A 21,831-nucleotide genomic window follows, 5' to 3' on the forward strand; every position below is an offset into this window, starting at 1 on the left:
TTCTACAATGCATTGCATTTTCTTAACCTTTTCCTGACAGTACAATTACTAGTTTTTGTACAGGCTGTGTGGGAAACTTGAAGGAAATAGTTAAAACCCCAACTTTGACTCTGCTGTCAGAGAGTTGTGTAGTATCAAGTGTCCCTTCTGATGTATTGGAGGATTATTTTGGCTGAGGTGAAAGGTAGTTCACACTTTGTTCCCTTTACCTTTCTCTGCAACTGCTCATTTTTTCTACAGTTACTGCTTATTGTTATTGTTTCCTGTTTCATAATGATACAAACTTGTAATTTGTTACTGTTTTAAAATATTACTCTGCATGTCAGTGTGCTTGTGCTTCCGTGCTGTTTTACCTAAAGAGGACACAAAGTAACACTGATGGAAGAGGGGAAGGTGCACATTAACTCTATGATGAAATCAGTTGAGTCGTAAATGTAGTTTATATTTTCAATTAACTGGCTTCCTGCAATGTTCTTTTTAAATGCAATAAAATCTACCTTTGTGATTTAGAATGTGTGTACATCAGATGTCTTGACTATGCTTTGTGAGACATAACTTTGAGAAAAGCTTTTCTTTTGTAGCTAGATGATGCTTTAGTTTAATTTCACTCTGGAATTCATATATGAGGTATCGATTTGTTAACACTCACAAAATGTATGTATTCAGCTAAATACCAAAATAATTTAATACTTGTTTGTAGTTACTGTTATGTTGAAGTAAAATAGTATTACTATTACAGGACCAAATCTCGTCATATCTTAAAAAATGCAAACCTGTTTGAATCTGTTGGTTGCAGCTGCTTTTTTATTAGTGTGATGTAAAGGCAGGTGGCAAGTTGAAATATGTGATCTTTTGAGCTCTATTGCTTTTACATATATTTATCAAATGGAAAAGTATATGCTAATGAGGTATTGTTGGTGGAAATAGCCTTAAGGTTATTAAACACAATGTGTAGATACTCTGAGATCTATTGTTTGAGAACCTGATGTAATTTGACCGTGGTTTGAGAAGTTACTTCAAGCCTTGTGGGTTAGATGTTGGAGAATCAATCTAATTTCATGTGCGTTTTTACACAGGTCCAAGCGAGCAACTTGTCAGCACCACTAATGGAACTAAAAATCTGGGAGTAGAAGAGTATTTTGATTTGATGAATAATGAAACTTTCTGAAATTGTCAGAAATCCCAGACTAAGACATTAAAGGTTGAGGAATATCAGTGGCATTAGTTAGGGGGTAAACATAATTTAAAAAATTGCACGTGCTCCTGCTGAGCTAGAACTCTGGGCACAGACTACCACGTAGGTTATGTAAGAAAATCAGTGCTCCTGTAATGCAGTTCTGAAACGAATCCTTTGGTTGCTGATCTGTTGATTTTCCTTTTACACTGGAAAATGGATATCATGAAGTCTGAAATCCAGTTTGTAAGTGCTGTATTTTGCTAATACAGAAGCAAATTATGTCATTACTGGTTTAGAGAAAGTGCTTTCTTTAATGTAGAGCAGTTCTAGTATTTGGGAAAAGTTATTTACATGTGAGAAAGAGGTGTGAATGAATGCACTATCATCAGCAAATTGAAATGGTAATGCCATGTCCTCTTTTTGTTGTTGTTGTTTGTGCTCTTATGTGTGTGTTAACCTGTCTCCGAGAAAATAAACATCGAGATTCTTAAGTGAACTTGCTTAACCAAAGAGGAATGGAAGAACATGTTGTAATTTGTAAAAATTACACTTGGTTTTGCCAGGTTTTTGATGTAGAAATATTTTAATTTATAGCAAATCCTAATTGGCTTAATTAGTGTATATGAATGAAGCTTTTAAATTTCAAAAGCAATGAAGCTATTAATTTATTTGCAATTAAGATAAATGTAACTTTTGACAGATATATTGAACAGAGTCAACCTCAGCTCATCACGAAGGGGGATACAGAATGGTGCACCCAGTAGAGGTACTTTATTGTCCTAATATGGTAATTAACAAAAAAATCCACAACACTTATGAAACATTTGACTGCAGAATTACATAAAAATAACTTTGGAATCCTTTGCAACAGGTACGGTCGCTGCATTCAAGACTGAGAGTCAGCATTACGTGACGCCTGCCTCCAGCCCCGGTGCCGTGCCTGTCCCGTCAGTCTTTCAGACTGTGCCCAGACCTGTGACCAGCTCGGTGCCAATTCAGTCGTTGGCTGTAACAGTGAATGTTTCAGGAACTTCACTAACACTGCACAAACCAGGTGCTGGATGTTTGTCAACACAGCAGATGCCTGGGTCAAGTTCTGGAATAGCACAGCCTGTTAGCAGACCTGTAACCATTCCAGTGACAACACAGCCAGTATCAAGAAATATCACAGTTCCTGTAGTGGCTCAAACTGTAATCAGGCCAGAGACTGCTGCAACAGCACAGCCTGTAATAATCAATCAGGTAAATCTTTATTCATTTAAAACGTTAAGAGGTATGATTGCTTTTGAATAAATTAGTGAAGAACATACTGACTCAGTCTAGTGCTTTAAAGATCTGGACTAGATTATAAACTAGCATTGTGTAAGCTGTAAAGATTCCAGGACCATAGCCTTGCACTGGTAAATATAGATATATATTTGAAAGACTCAAAGATGATAGCTTTAGTAAGAGTAAAACGGCATTAAATGAAAATCCTGGACACTAGAGAAATTAGTACCATTTAGATTCTTTATGTTCTGTGGAGAAATGTTTCAAAATCATTCTCTAAATTTTGCAGATTTCTTTGCTCAGAGATGAATCTTCTGCATTGATAAATTAATTTCATTTTTAAGTAGCTTGCATTTAGCGTGTAAAGCAACTTTGTGGGTTTTCTGCTTGCTTTTTACAGTATCTTGCCTTGGGATTTTTGATTCTTAAGAGAACGCTGTAGTAGTAGTTCCTTAGTGAGTTTTGCTTTTTCATTCATGTGGCACATGAATGCAAGCATCATAAAACAATAGTATGCTAAAGAGGTTTAAGCAACCAAAAGTTGCACGATCAGCAGGTGAAGCAATTTGGCAACATAATTGTTTTGCTTGTAAAGCCTGAGGGAAATTGTGCATGTAGGTCATGTGTCGTAGAACTTCCTGGGTTGCCACAGAACCCCAAAATGTTGTCATGAGGGAGTTGAGTTAGAAGCTGTTTTAATGCTTTATCTGTTGGACGTATGTGAGAGAGAAAGAATGAGGAGTAAAATTCCATATTTGGATGAGGTAAACTATGATGCAGTACCTACGCTGAAACTGTTCAGACCATGTACTTATAATATTAGCTACTATTGTCAGGTTAAAATGAAACCTGACAAGTATGCACCATCTCCATTGTCCATGCAAATGCACATACCTGAGTTGTTAGTCTTTTGGTGTAAATAAAAATCACACAGCCTAAAATGGGTTCTGCATTTGCTGAGCAGGGCAATCAGTCTGAATGAACAGAGTTAATTAGGCCGTTAGAACATGGAACTGGGTGTTTTTCTTAAGACTTGTGGCTAAATAGTTGCTGATGAGAGGCTGTATTTTAAGAAAAACAGAATTAAAACAAAGCAATGTAATCATTGCCTATCAACTGGCTAGCTGAATCTTTGGCAAATTCAGTAGGAAAAAACTTTCCACTTTTGAGTCTTCAGCAGTTGATTGATAGTATGCAGAGAGAAATTGTGGGTGTGTCTGAAGCGGGTTAGCTAAATTAGTCTGTCACTGTTAAGAAGGCCTAAGAAATTATATAATTAAAAGTCCTGATAGCAGTAGTATATTTAGGTTGCTTCTCTAGTCATCTTAAATATTGCTTCATGAAGCAGGACAGATTAATACAGAAAGGTTTGCTGCTTTATACGATGTATACATATATTTCAAGTCTGAAGTTTTTGATAAAGTTTAGTGATGACATAATGTGCTTTACTAAATCCTCTAAAGGTATGCTAGTATGTCCTACAGAATCTTTACTGCAAAAGAAAGCCCTCTCCTTCTCTCACACACACATTCTCATGTTTTTGTTTTAAAAGGCAAAGCTGGTAGGGGCTTCTACACTGTTTATATGGCAGAACCTCCATAAGCAAAGCTAGGAAAGCTGAATTTTTCCATGGAGTGTACGTAATCTGGATGAAACTCATCAAGACAGTGATTTCCTTTCAAGAAAGCATGCAAAGTGCGCTTCTTTTTGTGAGACTCCTTTCTCATATATTGAGTTTGTTACAGATGAGGCTTTAGTTAAGTAATTTTAGTGTTATTTTGTCAAAATCTGCAGGTTGTTTTTCCATGGCAGAGTAGAGAAACAGCTATTTGAAGAAGTTGCAGAAGTCCTAAAATAGGACATGGAAAAGAGTCTCTAACTGTGTATCAATCAGTTCTGTCTATTCCAGGTTAGACTGACATGTTTTAGAAAGTAATGCATCCTTATCTGGGATATCCAGTGCAGATTCTGTGGTCTCTTAAAGCTTCCACTGTTTGTTGAAGTTATAGTTTCTTTACAGTATTGACATTTTGTTCATGGGTTTCCATGACACCTTAATTTTTTTAAGCTGTCTTAAATGTAACATCCTGTTTCTTGGATTTAAGAAATTCTGGAGTACCTTTAAGAAGAGTTTTCTGTTTGCATTTTTTTTCTTTGCTTAAGATATGGTGAATCTTCCAACTCTTCAGCTTTTTTAGATTCAGAACTATATTTCCAGTTTCAGCATTACCTGGAATGCTTTCTTGTTTATGTTGTTATTACCACTTGATGATGTTACACTTTTTATGGAGGAAGAAGCTTGTCTGGTGTGCCTTTTTTTAGAGAGGTACTATAATTTAATGTCTTGGGCAAAGTTCTGTGATTTTTAATCACTCCTGCCACATGATATCATTTGCTGTTACTATTGTATGTGTACTACCTGTGTTATGGCTCACATCCATAGTTTGAATTTTCTTCATTCAAGAGCTCCTTAGGGTTTTCGGATTCCTCAGCCACTCCCCATCCAGTGTTTATTTCACTGCAGACTGCTGTTTTATAATGATGATTTTCTGCCTTGGGCTTTCTGTGACATTTTTGTTCACACACGCTCTGTTTTGTCCCAACTTGATTCATCCTATGTGGCAAAAGCTTCAAATAAGTTTTTTTCTGGGAAGTGTTTGACCTTTGGATATTGAGCTTCCAGGTGTTGAAAATAACCTTTGAAAGTACCGTGTTGTGAGGATCACCGTGGGATATAACTAGACACTGACAGGACCCCCTTTTAGCTGACCATCCTTCAGAGTGCCTTTGCATTCTAAATACAGTGCAATCTTTTTTAATATCAGGATGTCAAAAGATTTTTTTCCTGCAGGAACTGGTTGCTTTTTATCTCCTAGTGGGCTGAAACACATATCCTGAATTTCTCAACAGTTCTATAATTTGCCTCTTGTCAATGTTTGGTATTCCAGTTTTATCATTGAAATACCCCTTTCAAATCACATACTTGATTCACTGACTTCCCAAGTCAGTCAGTCTGTTTCTTGTGTTGTTACTGTTGAGCAAAAGCATTTACAATTAGCAGTTCAAACAGGTTAGTGATGTTTCATTAAATGATCTTTCCCAGGTCAGTCTTAGGATTGTTTTTACTATTCTGAATACACAGCTATAAAAACTAACAGGCACTGATGAGAATTGCAACCTTATTAAAATGTCAAAAGAAGCTATTTTGGGCGAGATTATAATGAACTTGATTTTAAGCTGAGTACTTCTGACTACTTTTAAGCAATCATATGTTTTTTTAAATAAACCTTTTGAAGCCTGCAAGTAAAAAAAAAATATTAAACCACACATTTCTTTTCCCTCTTGAAAATATCTTATTAGGATTATAATATGGATTCTCCACCAGATGCACCAGATAATACATCTGGTATACTGTTTGGTGTGAGACAGAACTCGGGAGTTCCACCGTACCAGACTGGGCCAGCAGTGAACGTAACAGGTGGGTATAACTGTAGTAGTTGATAAGAGAAAGAAACAAACTAATGTCGTTTAACTCTAGTGCAGATATTTGGGTTATAACTTTAAATAGGATTTCTAGACTATAGTATAGCTGCTTTTTTCTTCCCCTGTACATAAAACTGTATAATGTTTAATGAAATAAACTTTGGAGTCTTGTGTTGTCAGATGTTGCTTTTCAGTACATTAGACTGACTATAAAATCGACTGATGTCTTCTTATAATGCTCATTTAGATGGGAAAAAGCATTGCCAGATCCACTATGTCTTTATTGCCAGGTAAAGGTTTGTTTTCAGTGTACTCATCACTCTCTGGCCAATGGGAATAGGAAAAGGCTGTTAGCAAAAGGGGCTGTGAACAGTACCTGAAGGACTGAGTCTGCTGGATGGATTCCCTGTGATGGTGATCTGGGTTGTCTGACTGTTTTATGCAGGAGTTGGAATAGATGGGATCAAAAGGATCGTTCCTGAAAAGGAGGAGAAGGGAGAGAGTATGTGATTCCACAACAAAACCCTTTTTTTTTTTATTTTTTCAACTAGCTTTTCAGTAGTAAATATTTAATCTACCTACAAAGAAGCCAAAAAGCACCTTGTGTGTGTGTGTGTGTGTATCACAGCAGATAAAGCAGATTTGAAACGTGTAGGGTATTCAGTTTTAAGAAGGCTATAATAACTTGGGACTTTCCTCCTCTTTTTTGAAGGATTGTACTTCTGTAATAACTGACCAGAACCCCATTAGTCTGTCTATAAGTTATGGGTGACAATGACTTCTGGTTCTGCATTTTTAGTTTAAGTATTCACTGCAGAAATGTATCAGTGAGGGGTTAGCAGTGTGTTTTGCTTGTGTACAGCCATTCTGTTGGTTTCATTCTTGTCTTGGGTTAAATAGGTTTTTGTCAAGTAAGGAAATGGTTTGTTTTTTGCAAATTGTTCAGTATTCCAGTCGTTGTTCTCCATAGGACAGGTATTAAAGTTTAATTGTTTGTGGGTTTGGTTTTTTTAACTTTGGAGACTTGCTTACTTGAAAATTACTTGTATTAGTCTCTCTCTGAGAAAAAATGAAATGCTTAAAAGCACTGATGATTGCAATTCAAAGCATTTTAAATATGCCATACTTAGTCTATGTTTATTTCTGTAAGATGGCAATAGGATTTGAAATTTAAAATAAGTTTTATTATTGTGGGTTGAAACATGAATGTTTTTGATGCAGAAGGCAAATGTAAGATATATTTCAATTTGCTGCAAGGAAGTATCTGTGTACTTTGTGGTTTTGCTTGCTTGGTGAGGCCATGTAGTGAGCTTAAATTCATGTTCATGCATGCCAAAGCCTACCTGCCTGAGTTGGTGCGATGCTTCCTTAACTCATATACAGCATTGTAAGCACATGACATTCTGGAATATGGTATTTAAAAACAGAATCCTTTTGGGAACTGGCCTTTGATACTCTGCAGGACAATATAACATGCATGTGGATCATGAAAGACATTTTTTAGCTCAGTATAGCATAAATATTTATTTCCGAGGTGGAAGCAGGGAAATGGCAGGTTGCTCATGGACACTGACCAAGCACCTTCTTAGGCTGCTAAACAGTAGTGGTGTTCGGGCAAATGGCATTGGTAACTGCTCCATGCAGGTCAGATGTATATAAAATGTAACCTGCTGAGAATATTGTGAGAATTCTCCCACAGACTTCACCCACTAGGAGGATTGAGAAATTGCTGTGACGGAACGACCTGTGGTGTGGAGCTGGCCAGACTGCATCCATGAATCCATTGCTCCAGGTTAATGGGAGGTGTTGGTGTAGGACAGTGCACTACGAGGTCTGAAGCAATTTGGCTTTCATGTGCCTATTCTGTTATCACAGTAGATTTGGTGCTTTTATTCTAGGTTACTATTGCTGGTGTCTTTTTCCATCATTTATAAAATCAGGCCCAGCCAGCACAGATGCACAGAGCAGCATTAAGGTTTTTACAGTGGTGTTGTGTGTTCAGAAACCTGTCAGCAGGATGGTGCTGCAGCCAGTATACTTTGCTCCTTCCTTGCCATCATGGATGTGGTGCTCAGGAATATTGTGTGTATGAGCATAGCCAACACCTGGGTAATAGCTACAGAAGTGTTCACTACTGGCACAAAGTGACTAAACAAGAATTGTTTGGCTACTGCTTTTCCCTGAGTGCTTGGAGTTCACTGCTGCTCTCCTGAGTACTTGGAGTCCCTGTGACCTGCTGCGTAGAGAATTGGACAAACTAGCTTGGAACGTGGGTGATTCAAGGAATTCTTGTGCCCACACTCCAGCTGAGAGAGACACTTTCATGATAAGAGGTGTCATCTGATTTATACCAGCAAGATATTATTTAATATTTTAGAGCTGGTGTGATTAGTTTTCAAAATAGGCCTAATTTAATGTGAGCAAACAATACAACTAAAACACAAACCTGTGTGTATTCTCTTAGTATTATTATACTTCTTCTGAAAACAAATTTACTGATCAAAGTTGTATAGTCTTAAGACCACTCACCTTTATAAATATATAAAAGTCTTCAAAATTTTTATCACAGATATGTTAAGCTTTTAAAATTGGAATTATAAAGAGTTTTTTAACACATGAAAATAGTCCTTGTTTCCAGATTGGGTTTTCTGCAGTCAAGTAAAGGACTTCACTAAAGATCCTTGTGAGCTCAGTCATGCCTTGAGTCTTTCCCTGGCCCTCGTTCACAGCTACACATGGTTTAATACAGCAGCAGCAGTTCCTGCTCTAGGTTGGTGGTTAGATGCTCAGATAGCCTCAGTGATAGAGAGGAATGCTAGGGTCATACCAGCTCTATGGAAGCCTTTGCTGGGCAGGACATCTGTTAATGTAAGCAGCTCATATACCTAACATGGTAAGTGTAAGTAAATTAAAACCCCCTGGGAAGCGGTAGCATCTAATTAATAACCTGATCATTGTGTGAACGAATGAACCTTTGGCAAACAATGCATAGAGTGAGACACTTGAGCCTAATATTTATGTCAAAAAGAAGGAAAGGTGTACTACAAAGGAGAATGTTAGGATGTTTAGGTATCTGTATATCAAGTGAATTATGTTTTCCCATTCCTGAGGCACAGTGTGGCAAATTCTTCAAGATGTTCATCAGCATTCCCTGCTGGGAGTCTGCCTGTGTGCATTGGATGGGGAGATTCTCCAGACGGTTTGCTAGGTTTGGATAGTTCCCACTGAGTAAACACAACTATGGGTGCCAGAGGGCTGTTTTGTTTCTTCTCAGGAGATTGAATAATCTGTTGTGACATGAGGTATCTCTTGTTGAACCTCTTGTTACACCCTGAGAAATCATTGGAGCCTATGCCATTGCAGAGGGGGCAGAACTGAAGCCTTTGACGTATTTTATTATAGTCTTAAGACTATTTGTAGTCTGTCATTGTGAGAGGTTTACAAGACCTGTGCTGGTGCTTCAGACTTCTTGGTTTATAGCTGTGTCTTTCACATCTACTTGAGGACTGATCTCTGTATTGAGTTCATATCATCAGGGGGTAATCTCACAGTGACAGAGACATGGGTTTCTGACAAGGTGGAGCTGAGTGTTTATGGGCATGTTAATCAGCCACCGAACCTCCCAATTTCAAAGTTCTTGGGATTTGTTTGTTGTGGGGTATTTTGGGGGGTTTTGTGGGTTTTTTTGTGGATATATATTTTTTTTTAATTATTATTATTATTTTTCTGTGGTTTGGGGGGGGATTTTTTGCTAGGTTTTTGTAGGGTTTTTGTTGTTTTGTTTGTTTTGGTTTTTTGGGGGGTGTTTATTTTTAGTGATTTTCTTCGGAAGAAATACTGCAAACCATAAGGATGTGTAATATTCTTTCAGCAGAAGAGGGCAGATAGATGTGTGTACCGGTTCAGTAGACTTTACAACACTTTTTTCATTTTTCATGTAAACAGGAGTTTACAGAGTTATACAACAAACTCAAAACACCCTTCATACAGAGCCAGAAAAAGAGGAGAGGTGTTTTCCATCAGAAGCGCAGAGTTTGTTCCAAACAGCGGGCATTGCAGAAAGCAGCTGCTTAGCTTAACTTTATTACTCTGAACTCACCTTGTCTCAGGCTAGAGCAGGTCAAGATGTGAAAAGTAGGCCAGATGAATTCAGGCAGCCGTGCTATGATTTACTGGGGTTTCAGGGGTTGGTCTGTATCTCCTGTGTTTACCCTTTCCTGCTTCACTGGCCTGGGCCTTCAGTCTGAGTTGGATATTGTTTTCTTAACCTCAGTATGGCATATTAGTTTAGGAAAATCTTTAAAAATCTTGTATTAGTCCATATTGCAGTCATCACTAATGTGTTCTAATTACTATAGAAAAAACCGAGGTTTTGTAATTTAAAGAGCTGAACCTTGTGCTCCTTCTGAAGGCAACAGTGTAACTCCAAAACAGGCCAAGCATCATGAGGTTGGTGCTAGAAGCAGCTTGGTTGTTTCACTGACAGGTAACTGTCTAACAGTTACACAGGCCCAAAATGGATCTCCAAAGGGTGGGAAGTTGGAGTGGTCTGGCTGGCAGTCCTGCCTCTGTGTCGTGGGAAAAGCTAACACACTGGTAATGTTTCAGTTGGTCAGTGGTTTTAATGCTCTTGAGGCAGTGTAAGTTAGTAACTGTTCTTATGCTGTAAAGTAAAACCAGCTGTTCTATGCAAGGATTTATATACCTTTATGAATTAATGTACCTGAGGTTATTACCTATTCAAATTTTAGACCTTTATTGTTTAATAGGTAGGTTTGAATTCTGTAGAGCAATAATTAGTCATTTGAAGACAGGTGATAAAAATAATGCCCTGACCTCATTCTCTTAGTTCAGATTTTCTGTCAAAGAAGGGAGTAGGGGGTTGAAACTTCAAAATACAACCAACCAGAAAATGAAGATTGAAAGAATTCTTGACTTAATTCTGTGACAGCTGAATTTATGAACTAATTCTGATTAGATGAAGGAAAAAAATAATTTTAGCAATGCCAGGCAAGGCAGTAACAAATTAGATTGTGGAATCCCCATCCTTGGAGATATTTGGAAGTTGACTAGGTGTGGCTCTGAGCACAAGATTAGACTTGGAGTGGGAAGTTGCACAAAACCACCTCCAAAGGTCCAACCTAAATTATTTTGTGATGGTGTACTTTGACTAATTATTGCAAAGTGTGTTTTGCAGTTTCCTCCCCGTTTTTTTTTTTTTTCCAGCAGTGTTTCTGATACAGTTTGAAATAGTAGCGGGAGGGGAGAAGGTCTATTTCAAATGAAGGATATTATTGGAAAGATTTTTCCTTCCCTGCAAGAAGAGAGCTGGTCTGGCTGTTTCAGGGTATTAACGGCTGGATGCATTTTTGGCTTGAGCCAAAAGATGCTTTCTAGTGATTGCAGTAGGCCAGGATTTATTCTTGACTTTGAGATGTTTCCAAGACAACCTTTCTCCTGTAATGTTAAAGTGATTGTTTGGAATAATTTCAGGTTTGGGTTTTTTGCATGTCTTGTTTAGAGCTCGTTTGCTCTTTCCAGCAACCAGAAGGATGTGGCTATAACATGAACATTGCAGCAAAAAAATCTCCTCCGCCCTCTTTTGAGTGAAATAGATATTGTGCTTCGGCCTGCAATAAAAAAAGATAACTGAAGGATCTTGCTAAATTCAGTAAAAAAAGAAGTAGATCATCTTCACCAAGAGCCTTATTTTGCTGAGTTTGTCTCTAAGCTGTCCCATGCTGGCATAGCAATTTCTAATCTGTCGCAGAATCCAGCACTGAAGCACTGCAGAACACAAGATTTTGCTGCAGAACTGGTTTTCTTCAACTCAGTTTGCACTTAGCTGTGATGTGTCAAAATGTTTTATGAACTGTAATAGTGAAGACTTGCAGCACTGTTTCGTGATGCATCTTTTACCTGGCCATCCACTCCCGTGAGGGACTTTCTGCTTAATAGTGATTCTTAGCAAAACTGTTATCTTGAGGAAAATGGCTGTTTATTTATGGGCTAGGCAGGACTATTTTTGTATAAAAAATGAATAACACAATCGCATGGTCATCTCTTAAGTCATGCACTTACTCATTCCCTAGTATTTATGTTATTGTTTTTATTGCATCTTTTCATGGTCCTGGCAGGGAACAGTTGACTCTGCTGTTGAGATGTTGTTTCCTGTGCTTAACTTCTAAACTACTTAGTATGGGGTCCTCCAGATCTGTGAATGACTTGAGAATGCAGGAGAATTTCATCTAGAAAAGTAGCTCTTGCCCTGAGGTTTTTTGACAGTTTGGAGAAAACTTAAAGCTTGGGTTTTTTCATTAAAGTTTAAACTAATGCAAAGCTTTAATGTCTCTTTTGCTCAAGAGGTATTAGTCATTTATGTTGATAAGAGAAGCATTATTTCCTTTAATTACTGGCAGTAATTATTAATTTAGAGGATTTATTCTCTAGATTCTCCAAAGACACCTTTGCTTAACAGAAATAATGCATATGAATAAGCCTAGATTGCAGCAAATCTCCAGAGAGAAATAGCCTCATCTTTAAGAACCAAATGGTGGAATTCCTTTCCAAAACCAGATATCTGAACCCTGTTGTGATGATGATCAGGTCATGACAGAAAACAGGCTTTATGTGTTTGTTTGTTTGAAAAGTCTGTGAGACAAAAACATCAAAAATCCATCCTATCCAGGATGGGGTGGTCTGGTAGTGAACAGAAGGAATGCTTTCTCCCTGTCATGCTGCCTTCATCTCCTCACATGTTTTTTCTTTTTTTGTTGATAAGATTTTGTAAAATCTGTTTATCAGTCTGTATCAAACAGAACAAACTCCAAGTCAGTTTGGGGAAAAGGAACAGTAGTTAAAAGATGCTTGTAAATCCTTGCTTATGGTTACTACAGCTTCATTGATGGTAATAATTTTCATTTGAAATAGCATATTTTGCTAGAATGCTACTACTGCTACTAAATAGAATATTCTGCTTGTGAATTAAGTCTTTTTATGATTTAAATTCTACAGGGACAAATGCTGCATCCAGCACCATTAAAAATGGAGGACCTTTTCCACGGGCTTGTCCAAAATGTAATATACATTTCAATCTTATGGATCCTCTGAAAAATCATATGAAGGTAAAATATTTTGGAGATGGTAAGCATTAGAACTAAATTTGTGAGCTTCTCTTTAGTTGTGGAAGAGTGCCATGGTTTGATAGGAAGCTAGTTTGGCTTCTGTCTGCTATCAACCGGAGCCAAAAGCTCAAAGTCTTGCAGTCATGGAGAGTGAGACAGGAGCAGGGGAGCTCTAAATCTTGGTACTTTTTGCCTTATGTTTCCAATGTCCTGGAGGTAAGTGTCTCTGAGAATAGGCAGCCAGGTGACCCACATCTGTGTAAGATTGCAGCTGACACAAAGATGACAATGTAAACTTACTGTTTTGTCTTGATGTATCACTTGGTACAGCAAGATAAAAATACTTGGTACTTAATAGATAAAAAAGGGTTTTAAGCTGTGAGGAAGAATTTAATTTGTAATTCATACTTAAACACTCTGGTAAACAGAACTCACAGAAACGGAGCATCGCTTCATCTGATTGTGAAACTACTTACTACTGTTTCTGGAAACATTGTTTCCTGGAAAATGTTTATCATATGGCACAGATCCTCACACTTCTCAGGCATATGTATTTTGTTTTAGGGACAGAGAAATGGCTTTGCAGTCTGTATACAATGTGAATATCCAAAACAAAAAGCAGTATCAGCTACTGTGTAACACAAATTTGAGAGGACATGAGTTACTGTTCTCACAGATGGTTCTGATTTACAGGGTTACAGTACCCTAAACAGTAATTGCTGTCCTCTTCAGCTCTGAAACATAATTAGGAAATACAGATAGCAGTGGAAAAAAAACCCAAGGGTTTCATCTTTTTCTAATCATTATTTGTACAGAATAGCTTTTGCACTGAGTACATCAAATGAATGAAGGAGCCATTGAAGAAGTGTGTTTACTTAGGATACTGAGTTACAATTCCACAGCAGGAAATTTCTCCTTACTAGTAGGCTTATGGAAAATAGTCCTGCATAGTAAGAACCATAATTCGGCAGGAGAAAAATTTGTCTTCCAAAACATTCTAATTTTGTTGGAAACTTCATAGCATCTTCTTTATGAAATACATTGTACTTTTCAAGTGATAAGTTCCACGAGATGGCTCTTGGGCTAAGCAATCTTTGTGTATACTTCAACATAAAGAGGCTTGAACAATGTCTATTATGTGACTCAGAATTCTGAGTTTTTTAGTAATGCTGAAAAGAACTATTGAAACTTTCAACATAGATCCTTCCCTCAGAAAAAAAAGGATAAAACTTCCCATTAAGTTCTCAATAAACTTGAGCTTGTCAGAAAAATACTTGCATGAAAACTGCTTTTTTTCTTTCTTTTTATTAAATGTAAATGAAATAGAAATTTTTTGCAAGAGTAAGGAACACTAGTATTGTTTTCTTGATTAAATTTACCTTACATGAACCTAGGAGAATCTTCATCTTCAGTTTCAGAATATATAATGTTTTATTACTGAAACACTAGTGAAGGATAAGTCACTGTTCAAAATTGAGTATGACTAAGATCATTGTGTCAGAGAATTAAGCTTTGCATCTAACTCTCGTTAGTCCTTCAGTTTTTAAAATGCTGTTCTCATTGATGCTGTTTGGTGAGACTGATACCTTTGTTTCTCTCTGTGTCATCTCTTCTCCCTCTTTGCATCCAGTATTGTTGTCCAGATATGGTGAATAACTTTTTCCCAGGAATGGGAAACACAGAGTGTTTGAGCACAACAAGCAAGACCACTGAATCTGAAAAAGGAAAACTGATTATGTTAGTTAATGACTTTTATTATGGGAAAGATGAAGGTGATCTCCAGCAGGTGCAACAGGAGCAGAAGACCCATACGACATTTAAATGCATCAGTTGTCTCAAAGTTCTTAAAAATAACATAAGGTATTTGAACTAATTTCCTTAATTATTTGTTAATCACTTACAGTCCATAGTAATCTCATGTATTAAAATTTCATGTCTCTGGGGGAGCGTTCCTTTTGTACTGAAAACTAGTAATGTTGGGTGACTAAACAGAAAATGGAATTAATTTTTAATTTGCATGTATGGCCATAACTTGAAACCTTTTGCAGGTTAGAGTATGAATTTTACTGGTGTCTAACATAAACATAGAGTTTTGATAAGAGCAGTTGTAGGACTTTGGGGTTAGAAAGGTCAACACAAAGGATTTTACAATTTGCCATCTGGATTGATGGCGATATTGGGAGATGTGAGTGTTAATTCCCTTTAGGGACACACAATGACTAATAGTCAGTAGTTCATTTATGTAACATCTGTTATTTTGTTGGAGTAATTTTACTTCCAAATGCTGATAAAACTCCAGTAAGCTGTTTTAGTAGGTAGACAAGTTTGTGTCATCGTTCCTTTGGAAGTTAAGGTCACTGAACTTTTTTACATGCACTCTTCAAGGGAAGCTGAAGTAGCAAAATGTAAAATTGAAAAATGGACTATTGTTTCAAAGGGCACAGTCTGCAAGTTAAAATGAGCAGGCTTATACTAACATTAGACACATATTATTGAAAAAAACCCAAGTTTTCTGTAATTAAAACAATGACATTTGCTATTAATCATTAAATAGGCACTATTTTCTACTCAGCATTATATTATGAGCAATTGGTGCTATGGTGCCTATGTGTTCCGCAGCAAGTCATTAAGAATGTAAGAGCCCTTTTTGTTTGTTTGTTTGTTTTTAATTTCTGTGGCGTTGACTTTAACTATATTAATTTTGACTGTAACCTTGTAGCTTTATTTCATAGTTCTATAATTTAAGAATTTTTATTCCAAGGTGTATTTTGCACCTTTATATATAGTGGAAAAAATAAATACATCTTACCTTCCTAATTCAGGTATAAGTTTTTTGACTGAAATTCAGAAAAGCAAAAAGTGATTCATCATGGCAATCTCCTGCTTCCTTTACAAGTTCTGTGGTTGGACATACCATTGCAATAATTTTCTGTGTTTTCTGTAAAGACGTTATGCAGTAATAGTGTCAGTTTCTTTTGTCTGCTTAGAAAAATGGATAGACTAAGTTGGATTTTTCTGGTTTTGAAGCAACTGCAATGATAGCAAGAGACTATTCTTCTTGCTCATTTGTTTTTTTCCAGTTCCAAGGTCTGCATTCCTATTGTGAGTGTGACTTACAATAGTTCCTCTGGCTGTACTGAAATAAAGTACATTCAAAACAGGAATTTTGGAAGTTGGACCTGGGGTGGGTTTGCAGCGAACCTGTCCCTGTGCTGCTTCAGCAGTGACCTGCTGATGTCATGGCTGCTTGGACTTCTCAGGCAGAATAAGTTCCTGCTTCAGACAGGTAGACAGATTAAAGAGGAAAAGCTGGTAATTTAAAGTAGGACCGTACCAGTTTGTCCCACTCTTTTGATGTTGGCTGCACGGTGGCGTGTTTGATAACTGTCCTTAATTCAACGTCAGCCTAAATGCGTTAGACACAGAACGTTCCAGGAACTCCCGCTGTGGTTGCACGTAAAGCTGTCGTGTCCAAATTGCAGATACATTCTTGCTACTTAATAGTTTTCAGCAGAGCTAAAGTTACACATGTTTCAGAATGGGGCTTTGAGATTGCTGGTGGTGAATAGAGTGTGAACAGTTGATGTGTTCTTGTCTTAGTTCCCTATATTTCAAGACAAGAATTTTGTCTAAGCAAACATGAGAAATGATAGATTTAGTCTTAGAACATGTTTTAGACTTTGTGTGTGTTCATTAAAGTCAAGATTTCTAGTCTTTCTTTGTTTGTTGCCTGTTTTTTAGCAAACACTTATTACTTAATTTTTTTTTTAATTGAGAAGTCCTTATAGAGTAAAATTTTTAAAGAATTCTGTACATCTTGCATGTGATATGTTTAGGGAATGTTAAAATGTAGTGTTTTCCCCTATTCACGATAATTTAAAGGTTTATGAACCACATGAAGCATCACTTGGAGCTTGAGAAGCAAAGCAATGAGAGCTGGGAAAGCCACACCACCTGCCAGCACTGTTACCGGCAGTTCCCCACGCCCTTCCAGCTGCAGTGCCACATCGAGAGTACACACACGCTTTACGAGTCGTCCAGTGAGTTGGATCTTATCACACTGAGCTTTTTTTCCCTAAGCAAAAATTTTTAGAAATTTCCCAACTTCTATTTCCTGGATTGTAATTTCAGAATAAAGCTATTGTACTTGAATAACAATAATATTGAGATTTAATATAGGAACAGAGCACTTATTTTTTTCTTTTGAGAGCAATATGCGTGCAAAAAAGTATTTTAAAAAGCTTTGAGGTTTTTTGCTTGCATTTTTTGTTTATTTATTTTTATTTGAAAGCTTTACTTTAAGACGTTATGTTTAAGGTCCTTCCCTTCCTGGCTTTCTGAAACTGTACAGGGAATTCCTTCTAAAGAGCAGAATAATCATTAGATTCCTTTACCTTTAGTGATATATACATTTCATATATATATGTGTATTATCATTTATGTACATATGATCCCTATCAAATTTTTACATTTTTCTTATTTTCCACTTTTTCTAGCGATTTGTAAAATCTGTGAATTATCATTTGAGACAGAGCAAGTTCTTTTGCAACATATGAAGGACAATCATAAGCCAGGTGAAATGCCGTATGTTTGCCAGGTATCTCAGAGTGACTTCTGTATTTAGATTACACCACTCCCCTGTCTTCACTGTCAGTAAACTTGTAGCAACAAAATCAAACTTCTTATTTTAGGTGTGCAGCTACAGATCCTCGGCTTTTTCAGATGTAGAAACACATTTTAGAACAGTTCATGAAAACACAAAGCATTTGCTATGCCCGTTTTGCCTCAAAGTTATTAAAATTGGAGCACCATATATGCATCATTACATGAAGCATCAGGTAAGCAGGTCTTTTCAAGCTTTAATGCTAGAAAGATGCTAAACACATGAAGAATCTCCCTCTGATTGGTATGGTTGTTAATGGGTAAGAATAGATTATAAGAATGCAATAGAAGAATTTCAGAAGTCTTCAAGGGAATTGTTAGACTGTCTTGGTTTTGTGTGATACCAGCTCCCTGTTTTAAACTAATCTCTCAATATCCTTGGAAAAACCTTCTTGCTATTTGGTTTCTTCATTACATTGTAGTGATTTGATTCTGCTTTTCTTGAGGTTACTAGCAAACCTTCCACTAGTTCAAATAAAGAGAAAGATAATGAAGTGTCTTGTAACTGGGAATCTGATTCCTCCTCCTCTTAGTAACCATACTACCTTGCATTTTCAAGTATCTAATTCCTACAGAGAATCTTGTCTTTGTATAGTATTAGGAGTTTGTTTAGTTGGTTTATTAGGAACTGCATGGGCATTGCTTGAGACAAGCTAGGGCTAGAGTTTTGTCATGCCATCCATGCTTACTATAGATTGTAATTTGTCTTTAAAAGAAAAAGGGAATATACCGTTGCGCTAAATGCAGACTGCAATTTTTAACATGCAAAGAAAAAATGGATCACAAGACTCAGCATCACCGAACATTTAGGAAACCCAAGCAATTAGAAGGCTTGCCTCCTGGAACAAAGGTGAGTGTTCATGCAGGAAAACTTGGGGGACAAAGGGAAAAAAAGTCTCGGTAGAGAAAAGAGTAGAGTAGAAAGAAGTGCTTTTCTCCTTTCTTTTCCAGAACAAAGTGTTGGGGTTGTATTGGTCTTTGTGTTCTGTTTTGGGGTTTTTTTCCCTCTCCTTTAGAACTCTAAAAATCTTCCTGTTTGAAGAACTACCAGGCAGAATTTATAGTTTCTTCCTGCTGATATGTGGTTTTGCTTTCTGCCCCATTGTTCCATACACCTACAAACATGCCAGTAGTCCAGCCAAAGTTCTTTTCTTGAGCAGATGGTTAATTTGCCCCTTCCCATTTATGCTTTCTTGTTCTGGGAGCTGCTTCTGCATCATTTCTTGTGTAAAATTTTCAACTTAGGGAAGGTGGTGGCAAAAAACTATATAAAAATGCAGGACATACTTCTCCATAGAATATATATGATTAAAACTGGGTTCACCAGGTCTTCTTTAGGTTCAGCATTTGAAGGTATCTGAGGAAAACTTCAGTCCCCTCAGACACTTAGGCTGTCTTTAAGTCATTCTTCCATTTCTCAAGAAGGAGCTACTTAGACTAGGATTTTCTTGTAGATTTTGGAACTTTTTCCAACAGTTTTTTAGTAGTGTTAAAATGTATGTCCTTTCAGTTGCAAGGAAGAAGAAAAGTTAACATTTTGATCAGCTTGTCACAGTTCATTTGCTGTATAGTCAGAAAGGGAAAATTATTTCAATTGCTGTTGATCGTCATGCTCGGCAGAAGGAATGTAAAGCACCAGTTCTTTACTCTGCGATGATACCCTAATTTTTTAAAGATGTCAGGGTCTTCATGACCTAATAAAAGCTTAGATTATGTTAAAGTTCATGTTAGTAGGCCGTGGCAGGATGCAAATGATGGTACTGAAAAACCTGGAACCAGATTTAGAAGACGAGGTGCTTTGAAACTTAGGAGTATGGGCAAGAAATATAATTAGGAGTCATGTTGTGAGTCAAAATCACAGTTTGAGAGCATGCCAAAGGAGCTTGAGAATACCAGATAAGAGGTCAGAAACCAGAATTACCCTTGGAGTTCTCAGATGGGGAGACATATCTGAAAGGAGTAGGCTGGCTCATCATGAGGCAGCAAGGACTTTTTTCGCAAAATCCAGGCACTTGCTGGGATGGTTTAATATTCTTCGTAGTAGGGCTGATTGGCCTGACACTTCTGCTGCATTTTTTTTCTTGCCAGTTGCAGCTCTGGAAAGAAAACAGTGTGTTTTGTCATGATTAACCATTTTGACCAAAACAAACTTTTTAAGCATCCAGTTGGCTATTAGAGGTTAACTCTAGTCCAACAGTATTTACAGTATTTAGTATTCTTCAATGCTATGTGCTGTAAAGTGGCTTAAACTTTGAGACAAATAGAAGTGGGAACTTGCAGATCTTAAATCTAAACAGAATAATCTTTTATTTCATACTTGTAGGTGACTATTCGAGCGTCTTTGGGATCTCATCAGTCAGGATCATCAGCTACATCTTCTGTTAGTACAAGCAGTTCCACATTTCAGTTATCACCTAAAGCTAAAAATGCAGCCACTAAAAATCATAACAAATCTAATACAAGTAAGTCAAGAGGAAAATCAAAACAATCTACATCAAAGAAACAAAATGCATGGACAAACAGCAGAAAAAAAAAAGAACCTACAAATATATCATTTCATAATCTAAGGTAAAATACTAGCATTAAAATTGTCTTTAATTACAATTTGAATATAAATAACTGATCGTTTAATGGTCTTTTGGTAACTTTAATGCTGTAATACAGAAGATCTGGCACCTCAGGTTTGCCAAGAAAGCAGATGCGTAAACTTTCCACATAATGTAATCGTGGTTGTAATACCGAATATTCATTCACTGATTTTGGTGGTGGCAGACTACTTTGTGGTGGAAGAACAAGTGTTCTTGAAACTTCTCTGTGCTGTATCTAGAAATTTTCTCTGCTTTTCTCATCCCTTCATTGTTTGTTTGAACCCGTTAGTTAAAAGATTAAATCCTATCCTAGGAGATGCTGCATTTTTGGCAGCAAATCAAGAAAAATCAAGAAAGTAAAAGCAAGCTACTGGGAGAATGCTGTCCTTATCTGCAGAATTTATTGTGTTTGCTGTCCTTATGTTACTATTTTCATGGGTGTTTTATGGACTGTTTATTACACTGAAGTGTAATTTCATTGGATATGATGGGTTAGCATTTTTCTTTGTCAAATGTGAAAGATGTCACCCCTCCAGTTTCTGACTTCCTCAGTTTGTAGCTCTGGGAGAGATCCAAAAACAGTCAGCAAAACTGGGGGAGAGCAGGATTATATTCTTGCTTTGTAGATGTTTCAAAGCATGTGGGTAATATTGGGGTGACCGAAAAGCCAAAGGCTTTTTCTGTGCGTTGTGATGGATGGAAATTATTGGAAATACTTCTCAAGTGCATAGAGACAACAGCAGCTGAAGTTGGAGTTCCTCATCCACTGCATTATCTTTTGTTTCCAGGAGTGGCCAGTAACAGATGCTTACGTTAACTTTCACTTTCTTATTAGGATCATAATGAAATTGTAGTTCAAGTAAAAGCAAAGTTTTCTTCATTTCTGCTAGTGTAACTTATAGGTATTTAGCTGATGTATTTTTAATTTCCTCATTTTTTCTGTAATATAGGCAAGCTTGCTACCTACTTAAAGCAAAAAGTTTGAAATAGTTCTCTTCTGAAAGTGTTGCTGTTAACTGATAACATTTTCATGTCGCTGTTAGGTATCGTGTGGGAGCTCACAAATGCATTGAATGTTTCTCAGAAATAAAAGATTTTGCAAGTCACTTTCCTGCTTACGTCCACTGTAGTTTATGCAGATACAACACCAGCTGTAGCAAAGCCTACGTGAATCACATGGTGAAGTAAGAACGCTTCAAAATTTTTACTGGTTTAGTAAATATAAGTTCATGTAAGGTGTGAAGTGTTTGTTAGGTGAATTTTGAGCTGGGTCCTCAGACTGACAGGGAAATGTGTACGGTTGGATTTTTTGCTTTTTAATGAAGGCTTCAACTCCATGTTCTTGTTTTGCTTTAAAAATCCAGTGGTTCAGGCAGTATTACACCTTTGCTTCAAAGTTTCCATGGGATCTTCCATAATCACTTCAGCCTGACTTGGCAAATAATGACCAATTATTGCATGTTCTCTGGGTTTCAGATTGAACGGCCCATCAGATTTTACAAATGCTGAATGCATACAGGCCACAGCT

General features: G+C 37.0%; 1 protein-coding gene across 7 annotated transcripts in view; it reads left to right on the forward strand.

Annotated features, from left to right (window-relative positions):
* ZNF280D (zinc finger protein 280D) overlaps positions 1–21,831 on the forward strand; it is a 46,633-nt gene that overhangs the window by 6,692 nt on the left and 18,110 nt on the right. For 6 of the 7 annotated variants that reach the window (XR_005703020.2, XM_040077467.2, XM_040077462.2 and 3 more), the window contains exons 3-13: positions 1,878–1,943; positions 2,049–2,419; positions 5,807–5,924; positions 12,944–13,053; positions 14,684–14,913; positions 16,936–17,093; positions 17,550–17,650; positions 17,745–17,891; positions 18,431–18,565; positions 20,039–20,283; positions 21,347–21,487. Coding sequence is in view for 6 of the 7 variants with exons in the window: in XM_040077467.2 (XP_039933401.1) it covers positions 1,878–1,943; positions 2,049–2,419; positions 5,807–5,924; positions 12,944–13,053; positions 14,684–14,913; positions 16,936–17,093; positions 17,550–17,650; positions 17,745–17,891; positions 18,431–18,565; positions 20,039–20,283; positions 21,347–21,487 (1,822 nt within the window). In the remaining variant the exon portion in view is untranslated. The remainder of the gene's footprint in view (positions 1–1,877; positions 1,944–2,048; positions 2,420–5,806; positions 5,925–12,943; positions 13,054–14,683; positions 14,914–16,935; positions 17,094–17,549; positions 17,651–17,744; positions 17,892–18,430; positions 18,566–20,038; positions 20,284–21,346; positions 21,488–21,831) is intronic. The other variant, XM_040077466.2, reaches the window with a different exon arrangement.

The sequence above is a fragment of the Hirundo rustica genome, chromosome 13 (assembly GCF_015227805.2).
Source record: "Hirundo rustica isolate bHirRus1 chromosome 13, bHirRus1.pri.v3, whole genome shotgun sequence".
NCBI classification, from domain to species: domain Eukaryota; kingdom Metazoa; phylum Chordata; class Aves; order Passeriformes; family Hirundinidae; genus Hirundo; species Hirundo rustica.